Raw genomic sequence first — 20,185 nt, forward strand, 5'->3', positions numbered from 1 at the left:
TGTGGTCGCGTGCTCGTTGTTAATACGAAGGATTTGCGCAAATTCCAAAGGGATCTCGATGACGATAACTCCTGACCACAAGTGGACTCGGATGCGTAGCCAAAATATTTAAACAAGTACAAGCGCACGCCTTGCCGACCGACTAAAGGAGGTTCGGTCGAGCGGGTCGCCCAAGCCCACCTCATTACTTTTGCTATCTCTGCCGGACGGCCAGAAAAACACTAAACCAGTGCAGTCAGTCGGACTTACAGTCTCCTTCGACTAGACTCGAGGGGGAGACACGTGATCCGGTGGTAAGCGTAGGGAGGGGCTCGCATGGACAAGGGTCAACGACACATGAATGTCAAGGTCAGAAGGGTCAACCTACGGGTTTGGCCGATCGGATCGGTCTCATGACCGCCCGGCTGAGAGAAGTCTCATGGCCGCTCGGTCGAGATCGCGCCAAGGCTAGTACGAAGATAGCTCGACCACGAGTCGGACTTCCGACTCTCACAAGCTATCAAGTACAGTGGAATTGCTGAGCCGAGTAGCATGTCCACCCGACTGAACTGCAGCTCAACCAAGGAATCATTCTCGCTCGGTCTGGCATGCCTTCAGGTCCGAGCCCTACGGGGCCGAGCGGCTCTTCCGCTCGGCCCGAAACGGACAAGGCGCAGAAGGGGACAAAGGGAGCAATGGAGGATATCCTTCTTGAGACGTGTGTCACCGATAGACAACATGGTTGGCGACTGAACCGGACAGAGAATCGTACGGTGGAAGTTTCCACTGTTACGTTAGAGATATGCCCGGACGATTGCGGCATGATGTCAGACACGCTTCTCTGACACGACCATTTCTAGGTATACTTTGAGGAACATGCACGCTTCGGAGAGCGTGCACGCACCCCCCGGGAGTGGTATTAGCGAAATCTGTCACATCCGCTAATCAAATTGTACAAATGTATTTTTCACTGAACCCCTTAATTTTGCAATAACGTTGTAGTAACGAGCCCAGGATCGCTCTCGAGGAATCAACAGTATGATGTAATCTAGGATTGTCTTTTTATTCCTATTTTTGGGGTTTTCGATATAAAAATGGAGTTGGGGGTTTTAAAGCTTTGAATATAAATCTACAAAGGAAAACACAGCAGTAAAGAAATTAATCTAAAGCATAACTAAAACCTACCTATGTGCCAACAATCAAACCTTAACGCATTGTCACTCCTACGTTGAGATTAAATCATTGACACACAAATAAATCTGATCTACAACACCAATTAAACCCTAGCTTGAATTTAAACTCTAAACACTTAACCAAGCAACAAATTAAAATTAAACTAAGCTTCAACAAAGAAAGAAATGCTAACTACTTGCATAAAAATATAACAAAACATAAAAGTAATCTGTTCTAAGTTACAAAACAATAATAAAAGTGAACTAAACCCTAACCAATCCAACTCGCAACCAATCTCATCAAATTTCACACTCAAGCTGTCACACAAGAGGCCGAAATCGAAACCACCCAATTTCGGACCTCAGTGAGCATCTCAGTGTCATATCAGCTCGAGGAATGCTCACAAGTCCCGACGGACCACCCCCGGCACGCTGGAAACAACCCAAAACCCCAAGAATGGCCGAAATATGAAATCTGGTCTCTAGATCTGATGGGAAGCTGTGGGACGCGGATGAACGTCAGATGGAGTTCAGAAACGCCGGAGGACCACCGCCGAACGCTTCTGATGAGAATCGGAGCTCGGATTTGGAGGACCACCTCCAAATCTGAGGTGAAACAGGGAGATGCCGCGAGCCAAATTCCACCGGAGAGAACACCCTCCAATGGCTCCAGAAGATCGGGATGATGCCGCCGAGAAGCTCTCCACCGAGATTGAAGCTCGGGAGAGTGATTGGAGAAGGAAAGGGGCCGAATCCGAAAGATTGCCGCGAGGACAAGGCTGCTGCGCGCTGTGGAGTCGACGAAGAGGAATGCTACTGTAGCTTCTCATTTAAACAGATCTCAGATTTGAGCCGACGACTGAGATTGATTCTGGGCTAAATCAACGGTAAAAAGTCATCCAAAATCTGATCCGAAGGTACTGATATGGATATCAGGTCTGGATCTACTCTCCTGTAGGTCGGATCGATCAGATCATCACTGGATGGCCCAGATCTGCCGATCTTCAATGAACGGCCCAGATTAATCCGGCTGGATCAATGGCTGGATGAACTCAGATCTGGATCAAAACTTCTGGATCTTCATCAATGGCTTAGATCTGATCCCCATTAGGTTGGATCGGCCAGATCTTCAACGGATGGTTCAGATCTGTCCTATTCTTGATAAACGGCCCAAATCGACCCAAAGCTTGATCTTGTCTTTTGAACTCCGATTCGAGCCCAATTCCAGTCCAAATAGATCCAAATCTAAGATCCTTTGATGCCTACAAAATAAGAATCAAATATTAGCATCAAATAACACAAAAATAATATAATTTATAATTAAGTCCAAAATCTATGCAATGCACAAAAATGTAATGTAACCATGATTTAAACCTATAAAATCAACATCAAACTATGCATATATGAATCAAAATAATGCAATGAAATCATGGTTATCAGGGAGCCCTATATAAGGGCCCCCAACTTTTGACGGAGGTATGCATTCTACATCACTGTAGCTACAGTTCTCATTCTCGTCATTCTCTCTTTCCGCCGGAGTTGACTTGAGCGTCGGAGGGCCGCTGCCGGGAACCCCTTCCCGGCTCAGTTTTGTGCTTGCAGGTTCTCGCCGGAGTTTCGCAGCAGTCGAAGGTCTGCACGTCATCACCGGGAGCACCACGTACCCAGCGTTTATCGACTCAGCACTCGGACAGGATCAGTACCCAATCTCAAATGTTATGATTACACCAACACACTTTTGGGACTTCACTCATAGGACATCTACTCAGGATTTTATTTGCCACGCTACGAGCTCACCTTCCGGAATTCACTTGCTATACCTAGCTCTAACAAGACTTCAATCAGGACGGGCTTATCTTTAGGACTTCACTTGTCAATGTGACCAATCAGCATACTAAATGGATCAGGTATAACCAAAATCAAAACAAATTTTTATCTAACTTAAATATTATACCACTAGTTTAGAAACCAACTCAATTTAAATATGACTGTATTAATAACTTCCCCTTAAATTAAGTTAAGCTTGCGGAAGATGATTGTACACACAATCTTCCATATTACCCTAATATCATCTTGGTGTTAGCAATTATAGTATGTGATTATTCTTGTATATTTTTTTCTACTACATTAATTATTGTATAGCAAAGCAATATTAGTTTATATTTACAGAAGACTAACTATTCACTCTTCTTAATTCATCCATGCTGTACTTTAATAGTTGAGAACTTGTTTTAGTTTTTAATGCCATGTGAATATGAGCGTGCAGGGAATACTAAGAATGATTAAGTGAAGAAATAAAGTAAAGTTTAAATGAGACAGAGATTCATGTTAAAATAGACTTGAAATTTTGTGTTCATTACCTATGATCTGACGTCAACTCTCTACTGTAGTTTGTATAGATTTCAATGAGAGAGATTTAGAACTGCCCCATAAAAATATCTATCTTTGTTTGCCAAAGCAAAGTAGCAGGTAAACAGTTTGACTTTCTGCCGCTGGTGCGTACGCGAAGCCGCGTAAGGCAGCGATGCTCGCAGACAAGATCTAGGCGAAGCCCACCACCGTCTTTGGCTATTTCTCCTTCCCCATTCTGTCCTAGGGTTTCCGGCTTCCACCTTCCTCGTGGGGGCGATGCTTTCGGCGATTCGGTATTAGGGTTATAGGGCTTCGTCCTCGCCCCTTGCGTTGAGGCATCTGCCTCCGTACCATGGTCGCCCCCTCTCGCCGTCGCCATGCCTTGGTGGAACCGTAAGAGCGCCGGATCACCGTCCTCCTCCGCCTCCTCCCCGTCCTCCGCCGCCTCCTCTCCCGGCGCCACCACCCGTAGCCGCTCTAAGGACCTTCACTTCTGGACCCGCCGTGGCGACTCCCAGCGCCGCCTCACTCGCCGCCCCGAGCTTCGCCACTTAAGCGATGTTGATGTAGGAGGGCTTTCCTTCGACTCGGTCACCGCCGGTCCGAGATCCGCGAGCTTGCCCACCGCTTCGCCCTCCCCGGGCAACCTCGACAGCAACCCGGGCAGGACTGTGTCGGCCCCTGTGCTACTCCCGCGCCCGCTTCCTTTGCCTGGGTCCGCGACACTGGAAGCTGCGTCTCCTCATCGGGATTCAGCGCATGTATCGGCTTTGGGGTTTGGGTTCCCGTCGCCTAACTCAGCGCGCTGCCGCCTTCCATCTCCATCAGAGTTTACGAACAGATCAGACGGTAATGAAGGGGCTCATGTGGCCACAGAAGTTTCCACTGTCGTCGAGCCATGCCATGATAGGATCTCCCCAGCTGGTGAAGTTGGAAGGTGAGTTCATTTCTGATTCCCACTCAGATAACTCTATACTTGTTCAAATATACTAACAGCCTAAACTAGTATAATCAAAGTCAGTGTTGGGATATGCAGGTACCTAACCAATAAATGGCATGAATCAGACGATTTTAGCAAGTTTAACTAATAGAAACATTGTTGATCCTTGCAAACAGAGTTAGTTGATGCTTTTTGAATGCTCAATAATTAGGAGATAACTGAAGTACTAGTGTCAAGAAGTTTTACTGTTATTTACTGGATTTTGTTAATGTGTGATTTTTCTGCAAAAATTAATGCAGTTCTTTGTTCTTTATTCTCTCTTCAACTACTAGATAATGAGTAGTACATTCCAATTTGTGATGTATCTATCAGACTACATAACCTGCCATTTTATGTTTCCCACTTTGATGATGATTTTTCTTGTAATGGCATAAAATTGTTTAGTTTCCCATTCACTGGCTGACTCAGCATTTGATAATAAAGCTTAACATCAGTCTTCTGCAAAAGGAGCTAGGCAGATAGATCCACACCTACAATAGTTGTAAAGATGGATGAAACATAATGAAGAATAGAGCAGTTGTGTTTAATATTACTAAGAACAGCTATGAAAATGATAATTGTGACTACATAGAGATAGGTAAACTTTTTTGCTTTTTCTACTCTTCACTATGAAAGCGATGCTGCATCATAATGGCATACAAATATTGTTATTGAAAAAACCTACCTTTCATAAATGGTTCATCCTTGGCTTTCAAACTTCATCCAGCAAATATAAGCATAGTTTATTCATAAGGTCTACCTTATAATCGTGAAAGATTTGTGTTATTATGATGCTCATTGAGACCTACCATGATGGGGATTGAGGAGTAACTTTGAAACAATGAGAGCATAGATCAATTGTTTTAAAATGTGTCTGTGGCCCAAGGTTATATCTGTTTCATTTTAGATTGAAAATTCATAGGGGCTACACATTCTTCGCCATGTAGATGTATCTGTGACTGAAGGTTAAATCTGTTTTGTTTTAGCTTGAAAATTCATAGGGGATGCACATTCTTTACCATCTAGCTATTGTCTTGATTTCTTCATGCTAATCTTTTTGTTACTCTTAAAACATCTTTTTTATTTTCTGTTTGTGGACCTGTGAACATAGAAGTTCTCTATCACATATTTTGCGAGTTGAAGCATCTCTGAATTTGGAAAATGGTTTTCCAGTGATCATGCAATTTCATGTCTTAATTATCATTTTTTTTCTTTCTTTACATCAAGATTAGATTTTTTTTTTTCCTTTTGTGCAGTGGCACTGTAGAACTAAATCTGCTGCTGTCCTTTTGATAGTTTACTTTTTACTTGCTTCTTTGGCAGTAGGTTGCCTCACCCGATTTCATCCAGTAGTTCAGAGCAAAGAGGCGTCTCAATGAATGGTTTTACTTTTAGAAATCAGAGAAAGCTGTTTCAAGATCCAAATTATGCTGGAACTTCTGCCTTCAGGCTCAATATACCTTCAAAAAGTGTTCCAACAAGCGGGTTCTCAAGTCCTGTGCACAGTCCTTTGTGTAGCCCACGAAGATCGAGTAATGTAGATTTTTCTACTTTTGCCATTGCTACTCCAGGACAGCAGGTCTGGTCTTCTCCAGAGAGATCATCCACAGAATTGCTGCCAGCTTTCTCTCCAGATAAAGTTGTTCAGAGTCCAGATCATTCACCACGTAACAGTCCAACAATTAGAAGTCCTGACCCAAGATCCCGGAATCTCAGTACACCTTCATCCCCTTTAAACACGAAAATGTTTGGTGATAACTCTGCATCTTCTCCTGAGAATGGTGGTAATGTTAATGGACACCCACTTCCTCTTCCTCCTGGAGCTGTATCTCCTGCACACTCAGGGAATGGTGTGAAACCTGAGGCATTGAAAAGTCAGTGGAAGAAAGGAAAGCTGATTGGAAGTGGCACATTTGGGAATGTTTATGAGGCCACCAACAGGTCTGTATACTATTGTGTTTGATGTATTTATATCAGGCCTCATTTTACCACTCTATCAGACTTAAATTTTCAACAGGCGCACAGGAGCTTTATGTGCAATGAAAGAAGTTAATATAATTCCTGATGATGCCAAATCTTCAGAATGCATAAAACAGTTGGAGCAGGTTTGGAAAAAAATATTTTTTTTTTTCAAAAATAAAACAAAAGAAATAGTAAGAATGCCTTGTTCTTGTATTAATTTATGGCATTCTCAAGTAATCATTGTATACCCGTTTTGTATCGACAAGGACTTTCCTCTTCATTTTAGCTTGATTGTTTTCAGAACTTATCTTAGATAGTTGATGCTTAAATACACTTTCAGTCTTAAGTGTCAAAAGGCAACATATTGTATCAAGAGGTCATTTTAATTATTGGTTATTATTATTATTTTTTGTGATTTAAATTACTTCATTTCTTGTTATGCAGGAAATAAAGTTTCTTAGCCAGTTTGAGCATCCAAATATTGTCCAGTACTATGGGAGTGAAACTGTAAGTTTTTTTTAATGGCTATATTTGGTACTTATGCTAGTGTTTGGACTTTGAAGCTTGTTTTATACATTACCTTTTTTTATGCAGATTAATGATCAGCTTTACATATATCTAGAGTATGTTCATCCTGGCTCAATTAGTAAATATGTTCGTGAACATTGTGGGGCTATGACAGAATCAGTTGTCCGCAATTTCACTCGTCATATTCTCAAAGGGTTAGCCTACTTGCATAGTAAGAACATAATGCACAGGTCTGTATCCTTCTAGTTACTGTGAACCCCTTTGGACTTCTATGGTTTAGCATGTTGTTACCTCCACTCATTTCTCTTCAAATGTTGACATTTTATTTTCAAACTGCTATCTGAGAATGGTATGTTGGGTAGGATTTATAAAAGCATTCCTACTATATGTATAGGAGAAACCTCACTAGATTGACATTGAGATATTTATATTATAGTCAACCCTTGTAAGACGTGTATTATCTTGTTAAACTTCTCAGAAAAAAAAGCGAATTTCCAATTCCAAGCCTTTGCTGATTCCACATTGCAGACACTCAGATTTCTAGATCCTGATTCAAGATATTTTGAGATTTGTTGAGATTTCCTGATTCCATCTCTTGTTTTCCATAAGGAGAGCTTGTCTCCTTGACTCCTGATTTCCATCTAGGAGAGAGTATATTCCCTCCTTTGTGGTTATGGTTTGCTTTGCCCAATTCTGGTAGGGTTCTACCAGCCGCTGCAAGCCCAAGTGATTCCAGATCAGTGATTTTTCTCTTGCTATTTATACTATTATGTTCTGATGATCTCTGATCCTCCAATTTCTGATCTGTTTCCAGTTTGCCTCTTTCCTCAAGCAGATCCAAGAGCTTTTATTCCAATTTGTTTCCACTTTATTTATTTACTTTTCCAATTTCTATTCTATCAGAGGAAAACTAGCTTCTTCACTGGCCTTGATTCCTAGGATTCACCATCAGATTTCGTGTGTTTTTCTTTTCTGATTCTCGATAATCTTCTATGCCTCTAATGGTTGAGTTTGGATTTCTTAATTGAGAGCACGATCAGTGCATGATCAATACATCTCTTTTTCAAATCTGTATTCTTTGATTATGAGGATTCACATTTCTGCAAATATTCATTACCGGTGTAGAAATTTGTGCAGATTTCAACAACTTTTCTAGGGTTATTTGCAGATTTCTAACTGATTCTGTGTCCCACTCTCTTGTTTCCCTTTCCTCACACAGATTTCAGACTAGAATTTCTAAAATGTGTTTCCAGATTGGTTTCTTCTTTCACTTTTTTCTTCAACAGATCTATATAATATATCCGTTGATTATCCATGAGCTGTGGGTTCTTCAAGTTTGCTATAAAATCATCTGTGGTAGTGGCTTTTTGTTTATCTTGAGTAGATTTCTATGGGGATCATTGCCCTTCTATCACTGTGGATCCACCTAAGGAAGTTTTCCATGATGGTATTCTAGGCAGCAATGTAGTCTTTTTGTAGTCTTCTTCAGGTTGCATCTTGAGGGGGACTTTTTTGGCTATCTGTCTTCTTTTTCCTTCCTTAAATCCCAGCCATTTTTTGTTTTTTCCCCTTCCTTTAGTATATCTTATTTATCCTATTTGCGTGCTGAATATACCACCTAAAAGCTAGTGAAACCTAAAGTCCAGTATTGGTCAAGCTGTGCTTTTCATCTCCAATGAATACCTTAATAGAAAACAAATGTCCAGTTTTCATTTTGCAAAATCTAGCAAAGAGTAGGGAGAAACCCACCCGAGAGAGTAGTTCGTGAAATCTGTAGTCATTCTCCTTTCACTTCATTTTGTCTGTTTATCTCCTCTCTTTTTAAGTCTAGGTCAAAGGCATCATTGACTGTGTGTTTTGACCTGAGTGCTATATCAACAATTTTTAGAGCTTTGGTAACTCGAGATTGAAGGAATAATCGCCCACATACTTTATTGACTATTTTTTAGAGCTTTGCTTAACTGAGTTCCAAGGGATCATTAATCATATGCTTTATTAACTCCTAGAGTTTTGCCCTATTTGTGAATGCTTTTGCTTCATTTTGGTAAAGTAGATATTATCATGTTGAGAGGTTGTTGAGGCGAACGGATTTATTGGATATTAGATATAGTGGCTTTAGTGCCACATTAGCACCATATTATCACGTTGACTTTATTTGGATTTATTTGGCTTATCCCACCATGCGTCTAACGCCTGTGTACCTGCATTTACTTCCCTCACACGTCTAACGCCTGTGTACCTGCATTTACTTCCCTCCATATATGTGGGGCTAGCATTAGGGGGCCGTTAATGTAACAGATTTACATTTTTTTTTAGCGCCACATTAGCACTTCTAGCTTAAGAGTTTATTATGTCTATATATACCATGTAATACTTATTTCATAATGATGCCTATGATGTCTCCAAATTCTACAATAACAATTTAGTAATAAAAGTGATGCTAATATGTACATCATATTGTTATTCACCTTCAATGTATGCTTACTTGTATGGTGCTGTTTAAAATTTCTTGTAACCCATTTGCTTTGTTTCACTGGCTTGTCGATAAGCCCATCTTTGATTACTTTACCTTGCTTTGGTTTGTAGTCATGATTTTAGTATTGTTTGACCAGCTTACGTATTTGTTTGTTATATGGAGTAAATTCATGAATTAAACTTATTCAAATTATGGCAATTGGTTTTATTTTTGTTTACACAACTATAATAGAAATGCAGTACATGTGATAAATTTGTTCTGTAGTTCTCATCTTGGCATCGCTTAACATCTGAAGTTCTGTATCTACTACTGCTTATTGACATTTTCCAGCAAAACATGACCCTGTTTTATCTAAAGGATGCTAACTCTCGTGCAGGGATATCAAAGGAGCAAATTTGCTCGTTGATGTACATGGCGTTGTCAAGTTAGCTGATTTTGGGATGGCAAAACATGTATGCTTCTATGTTGCTTTTATGTGTATTTATTTTCAATCCTCTGTCTACTGAAGTATTGTGTTTCCTTATTTTCCTATTCTTTTTTTTTTTTTTCAAATTTAATGGTTAGTTTATAAGAAGTATTAATTACTCTATAAAATTCAAACTACTTAGGTTGTCTCAAATATAAAATGAACCAAGTTTCAAAATTTTGATACATGCTATAGTTTCTATTTTTTTTGTCGGGATGAAATTGTTGTATGGTGTTGGTGGCAAATTAGAGGAGGAAAAATGGCGAAGATGAATACAAAAATGAGAACACAATGATATACCTAAATTTGGATTTTGTGAGAAAAATACAACATTGTGTTGTGCAAACGTAAACTATAAAAAATTAATGAACTTGATGCACCAACACAGGATAGGTTTCTTGTGCTCAATAGTATCAAATTATTTATCCGAAAGATATGTTTTGACCGTGCAAGGTGACACAGTATAAAAATTCATCATGCCCTGCACGAGTGATGCTTGCCACAATGCTAACTTCGTTCACTGAGCGTGAACTATAACAATGTTAATGCAAAATATATACAAAGGTTTACCAACTAACTACATGCATACCTATGAAGTAACTCCACTAGTATTATGTACATATCTCAGCAATTAATCTGGAGGTTAAAAATTTCATAAGTGAGCACAAAATGCAAAGTGAGTATAAGAAAGAAGTGCATGATGTAAAATGGTACATTTCATAAGAGTCCAAATAACAACAAATAGTGAAGGTCATAATTTTCTGCACTTAACTTCATTAATCTCTTGCACAATTTCTTTTAAAAAAATTTTCTTAAAAGGTTTTATCATTTCTCTACTCTCTTTTATTTCTCTTACTAGTATTCTTTATTTAATTTATCAATCAATCTTAAAACTATATATAATAGACGATCTGCAATCCGCCTAGTAAAGGATGCATCATATATATATATATATAAACAACCTATGATCTATCCAAAATGAAGTGCATCCTAATCACATATAAATATATAGGGTGAACGACCTGTAATCCACTTGGTAAAGATGTATCGCATATATATGGGGTGAATGACCTGCAATCCACTCAATACGAGTTACATCGTAAATATATATAAGAGTGAGTGACCCGCCATCTACCAAGTAAAGATGTATCGTATAATATAAAATATATATATATATATTTTATATTATACGATACATCTTTACCATATATATATATATATATGGACTTGTAATCCATTAAATGAGGCACCTCACACAAGAATAGGGTGAACGACCCACAATCTATCTAGTGAGGAAAATTATTTCACGGCCGAAGCCTATGAATGCACGGAAAGACTCAATAGTCCTCTTTGTGCACGGAGCCAATTGCTCTATAATATAGCTAATCACGTAACTTAATCACACAACTCTTAGAGGGTGATGTCGAAACTCTAAATTACTAGTTATGCAACTCTTGTAGAGAGTAGAGTCAGAGCTCTAAATTACAAGTAATCATGCAACTCTTAGAGGGCGGAGCCGAAGTTCTAAACTACAAGTAGTCATGCAACTTTTTAGAGGCCGGATTTGAAGCTCTAATCTAAATGTAGTTACGCAACTCTTATAGGATAGAGCCGAAGCTCTAAACTATAAGTAATCACACAACTCTCTTAGAGGGTGGAACCAAAACTTTATGATACAATTACTTTTCTACTTTATTAGTCAATAATTAGGTAATTTAATTTATCATAGATCTCAAATAAGAAACAAACAAGATAGAAATCAATTATAAATATAAAGGGTAAGCAATGTGATATGAAATAATCATCATACAGTAAGAGTAGAGATAAGATTAGAATTTATTTCTATTTTCTAGAATATTTACTTTCATATATTAAATCATGCACAAGGTAAATATAAGATAGGTAAGAAAAACCCATGTCAAATGAAAAAAAATCCACTTCATCTTAAATTTCCCCAATATGCCATCATACTCTCAGATTTACTATACTCATTTCAAATAAGTTGTGAAGAAGGTGAGCCTTAGTGCAATGATAAAATTGTTGTCATGTGACCTTGAGGTCACAGGTTCGAGTCGCAAAAACAGTCTCTTGCAAAATGCAAGGTAAGACCACGTACAATAAACCCAATGTGGTTCGATCTTTTCCCCGGATCCCGCCTAATGGAAGCTGCGTGTATTGGGCTATCCTTTATTTCAAATAAGCTGTGAAACATCAGTTGTTGAAATATCAAACAAGGCTTAAAATTTGCAAATCAGTACATACAAGATCTACAAGTCAACTTTGCCTTCTCTGTCTTGTCTCCAACAACAAAAGACTCCATGCAAGAGCACGAATCTAAAGCTTCAAGTGCACTTTGCCTTCTCCATTGCCAACAATGAACAAAGCTTAAAATTTATCCCGATTTATTTGGTCGTTCCTAAGGTGATGATGCCATAAGGAGAAGAAAAGGGTAGTCATGTATAGGAGCGTGTATTGCTTTCATTGACACTTGCTTGCAATCATGCTGATTCTAAGTGGTGTTGGGAGGTTGTAAGAGAGATTGAGAAAGATCGGAGAGGGAAGAGATGGTGGAACGTGCTCATTTCGAGTGACATTAATGAGACAACTTGTGATGGTGGCAGCAATGACAACGTGCTGATGGCAGTGTCGTCGACGGCGGCGGCATGCAATAACGGTGATGGCTTGCGATGATGGCATTGTGAGGAGAGTATGTGGCATCATGAGGGAGAAGTTAGGGTTTTTTTGAGGAAAAAATGGCCTTTTCTTTGGGGAAGAAGTCACAGGACGAAGAAGCCATACATTTACCTTTTGATCACATTTTTGCAAAAAGATCCAAGAAGTTTTAAAATTACAATTACACCTTAATTTATATATATATATATAACAATTTTAAACAATGGAATGAGTTTTATTTATTTTTTTTGTTAATTTTGTACCTACAACAACAATAACAACTTAGCCTTATCCAACTAGGTGAGTCGGCAGTTATTTTATACATAAACATATTTGTTTTGATTATGGTATGACATATTAGGTCTTAAAATTTTTTATTTTACTTTTGGAAAATAAATAAAAAATATAATTAAAAATTGAAAAGAAAAATAAAATCGTTATGACATTGTTAATCTCTAATAAATTAAATTGTGCCAAAAATTCAATTTTAAACATTTATTTTATTTATCTTTTCAATTTTTAAATTCTATTTTAAATAGATGAGATAATTTTTGGAATATCTCTAGAAAATTTGCTAAAGCAAACAAGTTCCCAATGTAAACATTTGAGACGTGGCTTGTTTTCAGTGGCTCTTGAAAATAACAAAGTCACGCCTTAAAACAGCTTTCACCTTTGACAAATTTATCATCTTTGGATGGAACAGATTTATGACATGAATCTTGTTGGCTACCTTATAACTAAATGCACAGGTTCAAGCATCAAATAAGTTGAATTCATAGTGTTCTATAATCTTATTAAAGCATTTTGGTTTTAGTTGAGTGATTTCCTCGAACTCCTCTCTTCTTTTTGTTCCTTACCCATAAATAATAAATCTCTCTTATACTTTCAATTCAGGCGTCAATCACAATAAACTAACATAAATTAAATTTATACCTTGGACGTGAACTTTCAAGCTTCCAATCATTATTGGATAAATTGGCATAAATCTAATCATTATCGCTACATCCTTTCTGTTAATGCATAGCTACTGTCAACATGTCAATAATCACTGCCACCCTACTTGCATATTTTTTTCTGGCAATTCTACAATTACATACTCTTTCCATTTTTTGTCAAAGAATCAGTTTTTATTTTATTTATTAAAATCTTAAAACATGAATTGAAATTCTCAAAGAATACTCATGCATTATAATCATTCTTGCAAAGTGCATCTCTGCATGAGACATTGTCCGTCCACTAATATCAAGTTTTGGTGATTTATTGGAATTATCCATTTTGACTTTGTTGCTTAATACAATACAAGATTTCAAACCATGATTTCTTCTAAGATTTCATTGTTAAAGGCTCATCTAAGGTATCATTAGAAGACTTTTAAATTAGCATGAGATTTTTTTTTTATTAATTGTTACAATAGGAATTTCCTAGGGATTCTTTCCCTGTTTGCAATTAGAATGATATATGAAATTTTATGAGAAAAACTAATTAAATGCATAGAATATAAAATACCTAGCTAATTAAATAAAAATAATATTTTTTGAGAGAGAAGTTGCAATTATACTAATGTGATGTGAATTGATCTATTCTTGAAATTGCCACTAGGTTTAAGTCCATCAATCAACAAAGTGATTGTACTTGATTCCCCTTCTTTGTAATGGACAAGCAACTTTGCATGAGTGCTCATGCAATCTCCCAAGCACTCAAGTGATTGTACTGGATTCCCCTTCTTTGTAATGGGCAAGCAACTTTGCATGAGTGCTCATGCAATCTCCCAAGCACTCACGGTTTGACGCACTGTAGGGCATTTTCCTCTTGTGGGATGTCATGACAAACTTGGGATGTTGGACGGTTGGGCCGTCCGTTGTGAGCACTTCCAGATTTACCTTGATGGTCAGTGGAAACTTTTCGTGGAGCCAAACCGATCATCTTTAGGATTAGTTGGCCCGAAGGGCTGAAACCTGGTGCTAACTAAAAAAAACAACTTTGTATGCGATCTACTAGACTAGCATTGGATCCCAAATCTTTTAATTTTTCATAGATAACATCCAAGATTCTTGGACAAATTCCAACTGTACTAGCTGGGATCACTGCTTAATTTTTTAAAATAATTATAATAACTTACCACATTATCATTTTAATGGAAATAAGACGTAGTAATGATAAATTCTGGATTTTAATACAAAATTTAAATCTTGTGCCAGATTAGGTAAAAATGAATGGTTGTGGTAGATTTGAGAAAAACATTAAAATTTATGCTATATTTCATATATTTACCAATTAAATAATTAATTATAAAAAAATATATAAGAAGAGATAGACACCCCTTATTTCTTGGTCTCAAAACGCCCTAGTCTTTATATTTTACTACAACTGGCAAGAAATATGTAGTGTTCATAATGTGCTTTAGGATTTTAGCACTAATCAAGTACATCACTTGTTTTTGGATTTTTCATTTTAGCACTAATCTCAGTCTTCTCTTGCATTCATACATGTCATATGTTATTATGTTTCCCACTGTGTACTGCATGCCTTCACACCTGATATCCATTGAAAAGGATATCCTTTCTTGCAAGTATAGTTCAGTGTTCTTTTTGTTTGCAGATTTTTTTCTTATGCTGATTTAACTGACAGTTTCTTTTTGGGTCTGTTGAACAGCTGAGTGGTGCAGCAGGGGCTCTTTCATTAAAAGGATCGCCATATTGGATGGCTCCTGAGGTAGTTTTCTAGGTTGTGATCATTTCCTATTCATTGTGTTATTGAAGTTGATATTTATTCTTTTATTTTTTATTAGATACAAGGAGATACTGAATGCCAAAAATAGTTTGTCTTAGCTTGTTTCTGCCTGGATGTTAGGAGCCCACAAAGCTATTAGAAAACAACCCCTAAGACAAGCTCACACATGCCACAGGCAGACCATTACGAGGCTAAATAGGTACTCAAGCCAGCAAACTAATAATCTGGACAAAGCCTAACGCACCACTCACCACCACCTCAACCACTACTGGAATGCATACAAACAGTCTGGGAATACAATAGCCCCTTGATTTTGAAGTCTCCACAAATGAAGCAAAATCCATCACTGTCAGTTGGAGAAGAAACCCTTAGATTCATGGTCCCTTTTGCAAGTGGGCACAATACCCAAGAAATTGATGCCGATTTGCATCACAAGAGCAAAGAAGGGAGAGGTTTGACCTATTGTTTCATGGCTACATGATGCAGCAGCTGTGATATCTTTTAGACATCTATTGCAATTGCTCTGTTCCATAGGAGGATGAAAATGAGCATGAGGACGCCAAGGCCTACTTCTGATTCTGTTTATTTGACCGTCAACACTTGTTGGACATGGGACTATATTTGTTTCTTAAGCACCTAAGTATTATGATACTTTTGTAACCAGGTAAAGCCTTGTTTTTTTTCTTTGAAGGGGAACATTAGAGCAACGGTAAAGTTGTTGTTGTGTTACCTAGTGGTCATAGATTTGAGTCGTAGAAACAATCTCTTGCAATGTATGGTAAGACTGCATACAATAAACCCTTCCTCGGGACCCCGCATTGGAGAGCTTTGTGCAGCCTGCCCTTAATAACACAGTTCAAATATTATTATTTTCAAAATTTGATCTAAAGTTTCAGTACTGACAAAACACAGACTTTGAGATGCCTTTCTCAACTAACCTAACATCCAATTTATACATGCATAATATGCATCAATTTTTAATTGTTTAACCTATTTTCTCTATTTAGGTTATGCATGCAACGATGAACAAAGATATTGGGTATGATCTTGCTGTTGATATTTGGAGCTTGGGTTGCACTATTATTGAGATGTTTACAGGCAAACAACCTTGGAATGGTTTAGAAGGGGTAATTTTTCTCATACATGCCTAGTTATTTCCAGTTAGACGTGTGCTTATTTTTCACCAATCAAACCATCATATAAATTTTCTTGCAAATGTTTGTAAATATAATATTGATTCAACGTACACATACAGTCCACAATTTCTTATTAGTTTTTGGTTGCTGATAATTTTTCCTATATAATATTATTATATTTCACAGTCCAAATTAACAGGATTCTTGTGCTATTAACTACCTTTCATAATAATGATTGTTTTGGAAAATGGCCCCCTTGAGCTGGCGCAGATGGTTTATGCAGTAGTGTTGCCACAGATAAGCCTGGTTTAATTCCCAATGGGTGTGAAAACCCCGTGGGTTACCTCACGCCCTTTGCATGTGCTACTGTTGTTGAGTGAAATCTCCTGTGATTTATCTGCGTGTACTAGTTGGGGGACGGCTATACTAGGCTGTCTTGGGTTAGCATTATCATATTTTGCCACAGATTGTTTTGGAAAATGAAATTTTCTGGTGTTCCTGATATTTGATAGGGCATAATGAGCAACTTTACTGTTGGAATTGCAAACATATATTGAGCACTATCATGAACGTGTCTGCAGATCCAATATCCACAAGTGTGTGTTTAAATTATTTGTTGTTAACTATGCCAACTTATTTCCTGAACTTGCCTTCTTTCAGATGCTGGTTTTGCCCATAATATTTACATTATTGGATTGATGATAACATCAGATGCGATGAGGGTAGTAGACAAGTAAGGTTGATGGCTAAATTTTCCTTGGTGGCTCCTTTCTGGCTAAGTTAATATCTGTGAGGTCAAGGAGCAGGAGTCACTGTTGGTTAATATGAAATGGGAGATCAGCTAGTTCTGTGACACCAAGCTGTCTAGAATACTTTTTTCACTCTTATTTTTGTCACACCTGTTCAGAATCAGAGAACTCATTTTTGATTGCTTATGAATTGAGAAAATGACACAATGGGAACTATTTCCTTTGTCACTGCCTAAATTCTAGTATGATTTATAGCTCCCTTTTCTTGCTATAATAATCTTATCCTAATTTCCTTTGTCACTGTCCAAATTCTAGTATGATTGGGTTTATAGCTTCCTTTTCTTGCTATAATAATCTTATCTTAATTTTCTCTATACCTGGTTCTCTTAGGACTGGCAACTCGACTTAAAACATGTTATCCTCAAAGACAACCTTCACTCGTACCTTTCCAAACACATGATAAACTTCATATCTTTTCTTGTCCTTAGTTGTATCTTACATTTAAGCTTTCAGTGGTTACTTCCTTTCAGCATATGGTTACTTTGAAATGTGTTTCTTTTGGTATCACTTGCTGTACCACTACCAAGGTAGCTGTACTTTTGTAAATACCCAAACACTAGTTTTTTTCCTTGTTTTTTGTACTACAGAGTTGAGACCATCAGCATAATTGTGGTTACACAGATTATTTATAGGTCACTTTTGTAAAACTGATATATGAAACATAGATTCTAAGTGAGGGAATAAGTAAGATGGATAAATATGAAATTCTTGAAAATAAATTTTTTAGGTATGTTAGATCTCTTATTCAACAAGAAGATTTTAGTGGGCATGTGAGCTGGAGAATTTCTAGGGTCTTATATGACTGCCATGTGCTTTCTAGGTTATATAAAATTGTGACAGTGGGTAGGCTTTTCATGTATTGTTAGGTTGTTAGAATCTATAAAAAGTTGAAGTTTCAAAGATGAGAATGCTAAGATGACCTATGCGGTTTCTAGGAAAGATAAAATAAAAAGTTATTGTCGAGAGTAAATAAGAGGTCTGTACTAAATCTTTGCATTAAGTTCAATGGAGAAGATACACAGCTATTTCAAAATAGTCAGGATTAACATATCTTGGTAATGATGCTGAAAATTTGGAATGCAGTGACGGTAGTTGTAAGTCAAAAAAAGGAAAAAAAAAAAAAAGCAAAAAGAGATCAAGTTTCATTCAAAGAATTACACTGGATATTCCAGTTGTCAAAGTAATTACCTAGCTGAATGAATTAGGACCGATTGATAATGGTAATAATAATTTGCAATGTAGTCAATGGTAATTAAAAGTAAAAAAGTGCTTGTTGATTAGATAGCAAGTTTCATTCAAAGAATTAAAGTTCCACTGGATATTCCAGTTCTCTAAGCAATTAGCTGATTGGCGAACTGAGCATTCATCTGATGCTCAGAAAACATGTTTCAATTGCACTGGTTGTGACTTCGAAGTTGTATAATTCTCAAAATCTTGATAGTCTGATAACAATTATTTGCTGGAATTGTGCCTATATTTAACTTAAAAGATATTGACTTAGCAAAAGATTTGTTTAATATGTTACATTTAATTCTTCTCAGAGAATTATACATTCTTTAAATTGCTGATTGATCATTTATGATGCCCTTTTATTTTGGTTCATGGGGATATGATTGATTTGGTTATGTTAACAACAGGCTGCAGCTATGTTCAAAGTCTTGCATAAGGACCCACCAATACCTGAATCATTGTCTGATGAGGGCAAAGACTTTCTGCGATCCTGCTTTCGTAGGAATCCTGCCACAAGGCCAACTGCCTTAGTGTTGCTTGAACATTCATTCATATGGCCCTCCCACTATAACTACCATATCCTTGGTAATCTCCAAGGGTTAGCAGGGACTAAAACAATTGTAGGTCTGAGTGTTATTCAACTAGTTTTACCAATAATCCTTGCTTTATCATTTCAAATTAAATAAGTCTTGTTGCATCATGATAGGAAAACACTGCCAGCCCAAGAGAGAAAAGTAAATCACGAACTGAGCTGTGTGTTAAAGGAAAAAGCTCATGCAATGGGTAAGCTTGCTGTTTGCTTAATATAGAATGATTGTTTAACTTGTTCCCATTCAAATGTTACAATTTTTCCACTTCAGGGAAAATAGTCACTGTCTAGAAACTTCTGAGACAGCAGTTTCTACTGTATCACGTTCTGTTCCTGTGAGTACTCCAGGCTTGTTGTCACCACAGCCAAGTCATAGTAGATTGAACTCAGCTAGCAATCCTGCAAATACTCTGAATGGTGTGCTGTTGGACACAGGAAATTTCCAGCTGTATGCATTACCCAAGCCACATGAGAAAGTTCACTAGAACGGCTTATGTTTAAACTTTCGTGCAGGATTGTGCCAAACTTACTGGACGAATCCCAAGATTCCGTATACTCATGGCTTTAAAATGAAACAAAGACTATGCAAGGATTCAATGTTGTGGTCGTCCAATGCCATTACCCCTTCATTTCCATGGTGTTTCTTTATCATAGGTTAAGGTAGGAATTATCATTAATCACGGGGTTACATTTTCTGTTTTTTTAACCTTTAGATCCTCAGAATTAGCTTGCTTCAACCTGCTGATAGTAATCTGGGAAACATTCGCTGTCACTGTAAATTTTATTGTATTCTAGCATTTTATCAAGGGTAGAATTGCGTCAAATCCCAGTTGTAGAAGTTTTTAGAATATTGTGAGAGCAAAATGCAGATATAATGTAGTGATTTTAATAGTAACTGCAGATATAATCTGTAACTCATTTTCTTACTTCATGTAATACCAATTTCTGTCAACAGCATTGGTCGATATGGACCTAGTCATAAACCATTGGTAGGCAGCATAGAGCCAGTAAGAATATATGGAAATGAACAGTAAAGATCTAGTAAGAACATATGGAAAAATGGACTGGAAGATCTTACCACCTCTACACAGTTCTCGCAAGGGA

General features: G+C 37.5%; 1 protein-coding gene across 3 annotated transcripts; it reads left to right on the forward strand.

Moving 5' to 3' along the window:
- The first annotated feature begins 3,581 nt into the window (after positions 1-3,581).
- LOC122047470 (mitogen-activated protein kinase kinase kinase 5-like) lies at positions 3,582-20,033 on the forward strand. Of its 3 annotated transcripts, none has more exons than XM_042608797.1 (11): positions 3,582-4,440; positions 5,806-6,423; positions 6,500-6,587; positions 6,889-6,951; positions 7,039-7,202; positions 9,825-9,900; positions 15,240-15,299; positions 16,325-16,444; positions 18,900-19,112; positions 19,199-19,275; positions 19,353-20,033. In XM_042608797.1, the coding sequence occupies exons 1-11, from the start codon at positions 3,881-3,883 to the stop codon at positions 19,564-19,566; spliced, it is 2,253 nt and encodes a 750-aa protein (XP_042464731.1). In that variant the 5' UTR covers positions 3,582-3,880; the 3' UTR covers positions 19,567-20,033. The 3 variants fall into 3 exon arrangements, with proteins under 3 accessions (XP_042464731.1, XP_042464732.1, XP_042464733.1); XM_042608798.1 differs by having other exon boundaries at positions 5,809-6,423; XM_042608799.1 differs by lacking the exon at positions 19,353-20,033 and having other exon boundaries at positions 18,900-19,116; positions 19,199-19,246.
- The last annotated feature ends 152 nt before the right edge of the window (positions 20,034-20,185 follow it).

Source organism: Zingiber officinale, chromosome 2B (assembly GCF_018446385.1).
Source record: "Zingiber officinale cultivar Zhangliang chromosome 2B, Zo_v1.1, whole genome shotgun sequence".
Lineage (NCBI taxonomy): Eukaryota > Viridiplantae > Streptophyta > Magnoliopsida > Zingiberales > Zingiberaceae > Zingiber > Zingiber officinale.